The sequence below is a fragment of the Sesamum indicum genome, linkage group LG8 (genome assembly GCF_000512975.1).
Source record: "Sesamum indicum cultivar Zhongzhi No. 13 linkage group LG8, S_indicum_v1.0, whole genome shotgun sequence".
Classification (NCBI taxonomy): domain Eukaryota; kingdom Viridiplantae; phylum Streptophyta; class Magnoliopsida; order Lamiales; family Pedaliaceae; genus Sesamum; species Sesamum indicum.
In genome coordinates, this window is record NC_026152.1 from 18,105,711 (window position 1) to 18,116,979 (window position 11,269).

The window sequence follows — 11,269 nt, forward strand, 5'->3', positions numbered from 1 at the left end:
GGGGGGGGGGGGGGTGCACCCTGAATTTACCTTCTCCGAGGGCTCCTACTTCTTGATCTACCTCGGCGTCGTGGAAGCTTTTCAACTATCCTTCCGTCGTGGCTGCAGGTACAGAAAAAATGGGAAATAATGTAACATCAAAACCAAAAACAATCATTTCAAACATGTAGTGTACAAAAAGAAGGGACTCGTTCCAGAATCACTAAACAAAGCCAGGACTCAACACAAAGATGACAACATGAACCATCCGAAATACATATCAATAATATCAAAAGGAATACAAGTTCATAAGAGAATAATTAATTAAAGCAACAGGAAGAAAAATTAGTAACCTTCAGCCAAAAAATATTAGGACATAACTAACTAACTCACATTCGTTCTGCATGTGGACCGTACTTTGCAAATTGAACAGCAATTTCTCTTCCATCAACCACTCTCCCTATGAGACAATACAATGTTAAAAGGAAAAGAAAGAAAAGCAATCAGGAATTCCACCCTTAAACAGCACAAAAGACTGAAGCAAAAACTTCAAACAATTAAGAACGTATAATCCTTCTTTAATGCGCATTTCGATAAGTGAATTTGAAAATCAATCATGTCGTTTGAGAAACAGTCCATTCTATGCACCAGAAATTATATTTGATTTCTCAAAAGTTGACACTAGTTATAAACTTATAAGGATGTTTTTTCTGTAATATAAAATAGGAAGCAACTTTGAACTAAGCATATTGCATATGATTCATGCCTTCAATCATAAAGTGAACTGAAATAGTGGTTGTTGAGAAGGTGACAAAAGAAACACATATGACTCTTTGTGTTGGCTAGCTGCGAGTAACCACACATTGCTTGAAACTTGGAGGTGAAGATGAAACATTCAGATTAAAGAAGTATTATCAAAAGACATGTTAATAATGGGCTAGTTACAAGCTATAGCAAATTGATTTCAGTATTGCATGCGCAAATAATTTTATAAAAACTAATTGAAAATAATACTTAGTGAACCTTCTAAGCTGAAATGTATATAATCAACAAGATATTAAAATTTAGATGCTAATATTTTAAGGTGGTGTGCTAGGAAATTCAGATCTATTTTAGTCGTTTATAGAAAGTTAATACAATCTAGCCTAGCATAAACATAGACTAAGAGATTTTCGACATGGCCCTTTTCACTGAGATGCATTAAAGCCACCCATTTAGCTTTCACAAACCTAAGTTGCTTTATGAACAGTATCTTGCCAATTTAACCAGGAGCCGCAATCATTCCATACTTATAAAGGCACACAAGCATGGGCCTCTTTGCATATGCATACCATCTAGCTTATCCACAGCTTTCTGCGCTTCATCTTTGTACATGAAACGAACAAAAGCAAAACCACGTGATTCACCAGTCCTACAACACAAAGATTATAAACAATTTACCAAAAATTAGTTACACAGATAAACTGAGGCAAACCATTAAACTGAAAAAAAATATCTTATGATTTAATTTTCTTCATTGCCTATGTATACGGAAAACAAATAATTAGGCCAATTATCTGCCTACAGCTCATATTAAAATTACTCATAAACCTTCTCCAACTTTGTCAGTAAAAACTTGAAAACTCCACTCAATCTATACGCCATTGCAGATCAGTGACATTCCAAGAATTCTAACGGTTGATAATATTATTAATTTTATTTCTTAATGTATTTTGAAGATATTTAGAATGAGTCCACATATTCCAGTCAATAGGATTATATTTTAGGATTAGCAAGACTTCGGTGACATAGTAATACTGCATTTGTAAACAATTATTTGCATCTTTTACTCTGTGAAATCAACTATAAGATTGATATATTACATACCTAACAAGGAAAATGGGTTGTGTCTTCAATAACTTTGGAATTATAAGATTGACAATATGAATGACAATTAATATTTATGTGAGAATATGAAGTTAAATATGTATTCTCTGTACTATTGCAATCACATCTTTTAACTTAACCTAAATCTTATTTTAAATAAACTTATAATGAAGTTAGTGTTGATTAAATTAAAATTAGGTGTAAGTTCATAACACACGTAAATGGAGCAAAGTCTGAATTTATCTTTTGCTTGGCCCAAGGATTTTTTGCCCCTTCAAGGGTAATTGAATGCTTTATCGCTGGAAGTGGGCAATGATAATAACCGAGTGAAGTGAATTTAACAGTTAAACCTTATCAAAACGACGAATTATCACAGAGGACAGCAACTAAAAATCTTACAATGAAAACAATATAAAAGTACAACTCTCAAAATATACCTCCGATCTCTGGGAATAAAGACATCGATGACCTTTCCATACTTCTCGAACAGAGGAAACAGATCGTCCGCCGTCGTGCCTGCCAAAATTCAAACCCCAAAACAAGATGCAAAATGCAACGATCAGATTCGGTCCCCTAAAATTTGAATTGACAAAGAAACCCTAGAAAAAAAATGAAAATTCAAAATCAGAAACACTCGGAAAAGGGGGAGACAAAGAAGTTACGCAGTAAAAAGAAAGGGAACGAGAATTACGGAAGTTGACGTTGAGAACTAGAAGAGAATAGGTGGTGTCGGCAATGTCCGTCGGGCGCGGCATTTTTCTCTCACTGGAATTCCAACAGCGTTTTCTGCGTGAGAAATTCCGGCAAGAACTTTCTCGAACGAAGGTAGGAAATTTCCACACACAGGGGAGCGATACCCAACTGTAAAGACTGTGGTTTCAGCTGTAGTTAGTGGGCTTGTACTACTGGGCTGGCCCAACATGACAATGGCTAGTTTTTTATAAATTTTTTAAAATTCTTTATGGTAAATGATGATATTAGGCCCAAAGTTGTTGAGGCGTATCCACAAATTTAAAGTCAAAATTTCAAATTTTGATCATAATTTTTTTGAATTTATTTTGATATTTTTATATTATAAAATATTTTAAAATTTTCAACTCATGTTTTAAATTATATTTTTATGAAATATTGATGGATTCAAATTCTCTCGATAGAAAGTCATTTGGAGTCTATTTTCCAAGTCTTTTATTCAAATGAAAAAATTTCTATTCAAATACAGTACAACCTATAATTATTCTGTCCAATAGTAGATCAAAAAAGAGCCATACAATTACGTCAAAACATTCTCGATATATTTATTTTATTTAAAATGAATTGATTTTATTTACAATGAACTTTACCTTACCCATCTAAATTTATGCATGAGGAGCATGTGCAATGAAAACTACTTTTAACCAAACATTGACTAATAATGTGTATGTGGCCAAAAATAGCTACTTAATGAGCTTCTATAAGTCCACATTTGACTAATGATGTATGTGTGGTCAAACTTCTTTAGTACTTAGTTCAATCCTAATTATAATACAAATAAGTTGTAAAAGAATTATAAATTAAACACTTGTGAAAATTAATTTAATGGAAAAAAAGTAAAAATTGAGTATTTTGGAAAACAACTTAACGTTTATAATTCTATTAATAAGGTACAGAAGTTGGTATGAACTATTAATAATTTTTAATTTAATTTCAAAAATTTAAAAATAAAAATCATAAATCACAAAACACTTTTTTTTATTTACTTTTAGTAATAAATCAATAAAACGCTTATTATAAGCGATTGCAAATATTTCTAAATATAATAAAACATAAAAAAATACAAAAGTATTATAACAATTATGCAAAATATTTTAGTGAAATGGCGGACAGTTTAAAGATCATTTAAATTTTAAGGGTAAAATAGAGAAAGTATATATAAACAATATGGTAAAAAATAGTATTCAATTTATTATTAATTGTTGTCTTTCTTTTTGGTTATAGATTATTTATAACTCTAGAAAATAAAATTAGTAATTAAATAAATAGAACTACCCAATATGGATGAAGAATTAAAAATAGAGAAGTCCTACTCCTACCCCAGCTGGTGCGCACCTCTCCAACAGCGTACGTTAGACTGACACCCCTCAACTCTGGAGCCATGCGTTTTTGCGTTTCACTCTAATCGAAGTTCGTTAACATCCACTGCAAACACACAACAGACACTGTATCAGAAATATCAACTAAAAGCCATACGCTGCAAAAATCTTTTGGTGCAGATCAATTTCACTGAACCGATTTTGTTTGTAGGATAATTGTGTATGTACGCATCTTGCTAAGTACATGTATGCGTACACCTAGAAGTACAAATACGTAGAGGGATGACGGAGGAGGGATCGGAGAGGGAGAATGGGGGGCTAGGGTCGATGGACTCGATGGAGTCCCGCTGGGTGTATCAAGATGAGGAGGGGTCTGAGATCGACAACGATGGAAATGACCAACGTGGCGTCGGTGGCAACGAGTCGCCGCAGCGGGATTCCGAAGACGAGGATAATGCGGAGCAGAGGTTGATTCGCACGGGGCCGCGGATTGATTCGTTTGATGTTGAAGCGCTTGAAGTTCCCGGCGCCCAGAGAAGTGATTTTGAGGTGGGGTTTATTTTATTCAATTGATTCAGTTCATCGTGTGTATAAGTTACAATGCGTTTTACATTGTAAGTGTATTTGAGGTACTCTGTTTGTTTTCTCGTGGAAGGAGTTTATCTTTTAGCTTTTGAAGCATTTTTAAGTGATGAGAGAAATGAAGAAAGGAAGGAAGCAGTGGGATTTAAAGCATAAATTGCTGTCTAAAATTGCTGTTCAAATATGATTTTAAACTCTAAACCTTGTTTCTGTTGGTACCTTGACTTTGAAAATAAAATTGCAGGACATCAGTTTAGGCAGGAGAATCATACTGGCCTTTCAGACACTTGGAGTCGTTTTTGGTGATGTGGGGACTAGTCCGTTATATACTTTTAGTGTGATGTTCAGCAAGGCACCAGTTAATGAGAACGAAGATGTTCTTGGTGCATTATCCTTAGTTTTGTACACCTTAATTCTGATTTCACTGATCAAGTATGTACTTATTGTTCTTTGGGCAAATGACGATGGTGAAGGTATATCACCTTTCAGCTTTTGCTTTGCACTCATTTCCATGTTCGATAATGATATGCATGTCCATGTTGCTCCCTCCATAGACGAGTTAGACATGTCGCTTTTTGAATTTCTGCAGGTGGTACATTTGCTCTGTACTCTTTGATTTGTAGGCATGCTAAAGTTAGTCTGCTGCCCAACCAACTGCCTTCAGATGCTCGCATATCAAGCTTCAGACTTAAGGTGCCATCAGCTGAACTTGAGAGGTCCTTGAAAATAAAGGAGAGACTTGAAGCTTCTTTGACACTCAAGAGGCTTCTTCTGATGTTGGTTCTTGCTGGTACTTCTATGGTGATAGCTGATGGTGTTGTTACACCAGCTATGTCAGGTGCTTTTAGCAGATTCATTTGATGCCTTTTACTATTCCTGGAGGATTTTAGCGGTTTGGCCGTCTGAGAAAGGAAGAAACTTAGAGCTATGGGCATTTGTTTTCAAATAACTTTTTGCTTCTTTTGGCTAGAAGTTGATAACAACTTCATTAATGTTTATGCAGTTATATCTGCTGTTGGCGGCCTGAAAGTTGGAGTTTCCATCGAGCAAGGTAATTGACTCTGCTAATTTGAATCAACAAAATACATAATATATAGGACATAGTGTGGTTTTTGTTTTTTGGCTGCTCAAATCTTTTAGCACGATTTTACTCTCACTGAATGTAAGTTGATATGAGTCAAGAAGCAACAAGGTCTTGATTTTGTTGCTTTGTTAATTCCAACTGTGGATTAATGGTGCTGATTTCCACATTAATATGTATAATGTTTTGCTGAGTTGAGTCACCGGAGAGCCTTTCTGTCATAAAATTATGCTTGGCAAGTATTTTCTCCACATTTCAATAGTTCAATTGTGGTTGGGCACTAGAAGGCCTCATGGATAGCAGTGCCCTTTACTATGTGCTGATCCTAATAGAGTGGTGCCTTTGAACATTTGACGTCTGGGATTTTGCTGCTTTGTCATCCGTACCTGTGGTTTCTGTCTTGTGTTATGAAATTGAGACACAACTATATACAAGATACAATATATTGACGATTTGCTACTCAGTTATGGGGTTGGGCCACTATTTTAGATTGTTGACTTGCTAGTCATCTTACCTATATAACTGAAACAGGGCCGTGCTTTATATGATACGATAATCAGTAAAAATATGTGCACTAGTACAGACTTTATGCTGTATTACTTTGCTATACTAGGAGCTTCTTACATTTGATTTAAATCTTATCCATAATTTTTGCAGTATTAGTTGTCTATGTGTCCAGTACCATTTAGCATACCTGATTACTGAGAGTGTATAACTTTCTGAAGTGCAGATCATGTGGTGATGATCTCGGTTGCTTTTCTTATAATTTTGTTCAGCGTACAGAAGTATGGAACGAGTAAAGTGGGGATTGTGGTTGGTCCAGCTTTGTTTATATGGTTTTGTTCTCTTGGGGGTATTGGCATATACAACCTTGTCAAATATGATACTAGTGTTCTGCGGGCATTTAATCCAATTCATATCTACTATTTCTTCAAGCGCAATTCAACCAAGGCTTGGTATTCACTAGGGGGCTGTCTTCTTTGTGCAACAGGTAAATCTTGAAGTAAGCTTTTGTTCTTCTTCTTTTTCCTTTTTTTCCCCCCACTTGAAAATGCACTCTCCTAAGATTGATAGTTAACAACTCTGTCTTCTCTCTAGTAGTCTACTTTTCCATCTTGCTTACCATGTCAAACATCAGGCATTATCCCCGAGGAAGATAAAAGGATGACTGCTTTATCTTTCTGAAAGAATCCTCTTTGATAATGTTTAGAAATATAAGGAAGAAAGAAATGTTTAAGAAGACCTTTTATATGCCAAGTATGCAAGTACTTAGCCCTTTGATTGGCTATGGTGTAAATTTTTGTCTTTTCCTTCTTACATAAATTATAACATTTTTTTTGGTGTATTGTTCCCTGGAGAGTTGCCAATCAACTTTCAGGTATCAAAACCAAAATAGTTTTCGAAACATGGGCTTCTACCATAGTGTCAGGACTCCTGTAAAAGGAAAATAATGCTTTATATTTGTAACTTATTTAGTTTCTTATACAGAAATTAGGCCCTGGTTTTCCTAAATTTGAAATCTCTAGAACTGCTAATCTACGATAAGTTCACCAGACCTAAAAATTCCTCGAATATTATTCTGTAATCCAGTTTGCATTATTGCTGCTCTACAATAATTTTTCTTCTGATTAATTCCTGATGATCAGTTACGTGATTCAGGTTCCGAGGCAATGTTTGCAGATCTTTGCTATTTTTCTGTAAGATCAGTGCAGGTAAGCAGCAAGCTGAAGCAGTTCTTCAATTCATCTTGTTTGTTTGTTTCAATGGTTAGCTTTGAATATATTTTCTTTGTTTCTAGCAGTATAAAATTTCATAACAATGAGTTAAATTGTTTGTAACAGCTTACGTTTGTGTTGCTTGTATTACCTTGCCTCCTCTTGGGTTACCTGGGTCAAGCCGCTTATCTCATGGAGAACCATGCTGATACAACACAGGCTTTCTTTTCTTCTGTTCCAAGTAAATACTATGTCTCTTGCTTGACTCTGATGATGCAACCTTGGATATAACTTAGAAAAGTCTATAGCGAATCTTAATTGTCTGCATATGAGCTAGCTTATGCCACAATACTTGTTGTTTCCTGCTCCATTCTAGTTTCCAACTTCTCACTTTTGTATATTAATGCACTGCCAATGTAGTTTAGTTTAGACCAGGATCATCAGTTATTTCAGCCAAGCATGATTATGATAAGTTGCGAGTAGCTAGTTATATATGTGCTTTTCTCTTTAATCTGCTGCAGGTGGGGCTTTCTGGCCTGTCTTCCTCATAGCTAATGTAGCTGCATTGATCGCTAGTAGGGCTATGACGACAGCGACATTCTCTTGTATAAAACAATCCACAGCACTTGGTTGCTTTCCTCGTCTTAAAATTATTCATACCTCGAGGAAATTCATGGGACAAATCTATATTCCAGCGATGAATTGGTTTCTACTGGCTCTGACTCTGATTTTAGTCTGCAATATCTCAAGTATTTATGAGATTGGAAATGCATATGGTAATTTTCTTATCACTTCTGTTTAAAGTTTGAGTTATTTGACATCATTGTTTTTTCTTGTTTCATTTACCTACTTCTTAATGTCTCTGATAAACCTGTGCTAGATCAACTTTACATCTGTATGCTTGCATGCAAACTGGCCATGTAAACTATAAACTTTAGAGTTCTCAGTTCTGACACGGATATATAAATGGAGGTGCCCTTTCTCACCTGTTGAGTGTTGATTGATTCACACTTCATTTCATGATTAAATAGCTGGTAGCCTAGGCTGCCTGATTCACCATATTGCTGAATGAATATGGTTTTGTTTCTGAGTTGAAGTTGCTCTAATTGTAGAACTCATGTCTGCTCAAGTAAAAGATCTAGTTTCATGGCCTATTCTTCAACTGAAATCCTAACATTAGAGTTTACTCAGAAGAGGACCACTTTCCAGTCGCAAGATACAATTTGATGTGAGATTCAAGACATGGGAGAAATCTATTGGACCACAGAGCCTCTGCTGCTTCTATTCTTTTTCACTACCTTACCAATATATAACAGGCAATTTATTTCTCTGCCCTGACACCAAATTCGCTGCTTGTGCCACTGCAATGCTAGTTCTAAAGCTTTATCTTTTTCCTCTTTATACTTGTCACCACAGCCTACACTTCTTCCCATCTTGCTGCCGCCTCCATAACCATCACCATCCGCAACCTCCCTTTCCATAGAATGTTGCTACTTACCACATCAGTAATTGTCACCTGCTGACATTTGTTGCTACCTAACAGTACCCTCTTATCTTTCTTTGTTCTCTGTCTTCTCTTCCTCCGTCCTTAAATCACATGTACATGGCACGATAGATGACCGATTTGGTGAGAAAGAATGGTTTGTTGATGGTTGAAGGTGTGGACATTCGGACATCTGAAATTTGAGTTTCTACGTGGTGCTGAGATACTGCATCATGCTGGGGGATTGGTAATTCAAAATAAACTACAGAATTCTTGTGTTGCCGTGGTTCTTTGAGAAATTAGAAACTGTTTCGTGCTTCTGGACCGTGCTTTCACGGGTCACTCATGCAGTGGTAGCTGTCGTCTATTGTGGTGAATTTGGTAATAAACTGCCGGAAGATCTAATATGATATGCATTTAAGCCTATCCATTGTCATATTGAAGTTGCTAAATTTATGTGCTTATTCTGGAAGTGCAATATGAATAATTTTCCAAAGTAAATTCACACAGGTTTGTGTGTCTTTCTGTTACAGGCATTGCTGAACTTGGAGTCATGATGATGACTACAATCTTGGTAACCCTTGTGATGATTCTTATATGGCAGATAAATATTATCATTGTGCTGAGTTTTGCTACAATTTTCTTGGGGTTGGAGTTGACTTTCTTTTCTTCAATTTTGTGGAGTGTGGGGGATGGAAGTTGGATCATACTGGTGTTTGCTATTTTCATATTTCTAATAATGTACATCTGGAACTATGGGAGCAAGCTAAAGTATGAAACAGAGGTGAAGCAAAAGATGTCAATGGATGTGCTGCGCGAACTAGGTCCCGAGTTAGGAACTGTTAGAGCTCCTGGCATTGGGTTGCTCTATAATGAACTGGCAAAGGGGGTACCTGCTATATTCGGCCATTTCTTAACCACTCTACCAGCTGTGCATTCAATGATTATATTTGTTTGTATAAAGTATGTTCCTGTATCTGTTGTGCCTCAAAGTGAAAGGTTTCTGTTTAGGCGAGTCTGTGCCAAAAGCTACCATATATTTCGTTGTGTTGCCAGGTAAAATTTGCTGCAATTATACAGATCATATTATGTTTATTTTGTTCTGTATCTTTCTCCTCAAACTTGCATGTTTCTACCTCATTTTGAGCAACGATATCTAATTAATATTCTTATCATAAGTAATTAGGGTTCATTGACCCGCATTTGTGGTTCTGTGGATTGTTCGAGGTCCTTTAATTGTGGATCTACAGGGTTAATGATTTTTTTAATTTATTCAGTTGGAACTTAGTAGCATGTTAGGGGAACTTAAGATGAGTTTTCTCTTGCCTTAGTGCAATACCATAAGAGTAAAGCTTGTGAGCATGGAGATGATTCTTTTGTTGTCTAATGGCAAAAGGATGCTACCATCTGTAGAACCTACAGGTTTTCATTAACAGACGGAGTGCTTAAACATACAATGGTTCTAGCATGACTAACAGTGAAAATGATCTAACCTGTCTCATATTATAGAGCAGTTCATAAGGATATATCACACTTGTAACTGTGGGTGATTAATTTTGCTAATGGGTTGGCTGATGCTCGAATTTGTCAGTAAGAATTGTGGTTTATTCTTGGTTCCTATTGGTGGTATTAGGGCTTGGACATGTATGGTAGGTTATATTGTGATCGTATGGTCCTGCATTAGAGTTGTATGATATAGCAAGTCAAGCTACGTGTTAGGTTTAGGAAAATACTTTTAACTTGTTTATAAGGATTTAGGGCTGGTTGAAGATTTTTTTTGCTTCATTATTGTACTGAGTGTGTTATCAACAGATATGGCTACAAGGATGTCCGCAAGGAAAACCACCAGACCTTTGAGCAATTGCTGATCGAGAGTCTTGAGAAGTTCATTCGCCGGGAAGCTCAGGAAAGGTCCCTGGAGAGTGATGGTGACGAGGATTCGGATTCTGAAGAAGAGCATGCTGTCTCTAGAATTCTAATAGCTCCCAACGGGAGTGTCTATTCACTGGGTGTCCCACTCCTGACCGAGTTTAAGGATACAAGCAAGTTCATTTTAGAAGCTAGCACATCAGAAGAGAAGCCAGAGCCTTCCACTGATCAAATTGCTGTTGATGCTGAGCAAAGTCTTGAAAAGGAGCTATCCTTCTTACGCAAGGCAAAGGAGTCTGGTGTTGTATATCTTCTTGGCCATGGAGATATTAGGGCAAGGAAGGAATCGTGGTTTATCAAAAAGCTTGTCATTAATTATTTCTATGCTTTCTTAAGAAAGAACTGCAGGAGGGGGACTGCAAATTTGAGTGTTCCGCACTCGCATCTGATACAGGTGGGCATGACATACATGGTCTGAAGTTCTGCATTATAATTGATTGTGGATTCTAGTTGACAGCAATCATTGAGTATAAATTTGACTGTTAAATTGCCTGAGGAACAACCGGTACTTGTGCAATAGCTGGGGTAGTTGTGGGCGGAGTTGAAGATTGCAAAGTCGTAAATT

General features: G+C 36.3%; 2 protein-coding genes across 6 annotated transcripts in view; one reads left to right on the forward strand and one right to left on the reverse strand.

Annotated features, from left to right (window-relative positions):
- Positions 1 to 2,696, reverse strand: part of LOC105169223 (serine/arginine-rich splicing factor SC35-like) — a 4,657-nt gene extending 1,961 nt beyond the window's left edge. For all 5 annotated transcript variants that reach the window (XR_002287708.1, XR_002287707.1, XR_002287706.1 and 2 more), the window contains exons 1-5: positions 2,537 to 2,696; positions 2,283 to 2,361; positions 1,311 to 1,390; positions 373 to 439; positions 31 to 102 (exon numbers count right to left, since the gene is read on the reverse strand). Coding sequence is in view for 2 of the 5 variants with exons in the window: in XM_020696401.1 (XP_020552060.1) it covers positions 31 to 102; positions 373 to 439; positions 1,311 to 1,390; positions 2,283 to 2,361; positions 2,537 to 2,600 (362 nt within the window). In the remaining 3 variants the exon portion in view is untranslated. The remainder of the gene's footprint in view (positions 1 to 30; positions 103 to 372; positions 440 to 1,310; positions 1,391 to 2,282; positions 2,362 to 2,536) is intronic.
- LOC105169224 (potassium transporter 7) lies at positions 4,197 to 11,122 on the forward strand. The gene is made up of 10 exons (XM_011089581.2): positions 4,197 to 4,463; positions 4,741 to 4,969; positions 5,086 to 5,334; positions 5,500 to 5,547; positions 6,308 to 6,568; positions 7,237 to 7,289; positions 7,419 to 7,533; positions 7,814 to 8,068; positions 9,309 to 9,831; positions 10,588 to 11,122. The coding sequence occupies exons 1-10, from the start codon at positions 4,197 to 4,199 to the stop codon at positions 11,120 to 11,122; spliced, it is 2,535 nt and encodes an 844-aa protein (XP_011087883.1).

Bases quoted from the DNA above. Each gene is read 5' to 3' on its own strand.
- LOC105169224 (XM_011089581.2), top strand. From the start codon at position 4,197: ATGACGGAGGAGGGATCGGAGAGGGAGAATGGGGGGCTAGGGTCGATG. The intron at 4,970-5,085 runs GTATATCACCTT...GAATTTCTGCAG, and splicing joins GGCAAATGACGATGGTGAAG to GTGGTACATTTGCTCTGTAC. The intron at 7,290-7,418 runs GTAAGCAGCAAG...TGTTTGTAACAG, and splicing joins TTTCTGTAAGATCAGTGCAG to CTTACGTTTGTGTTGCTTGT.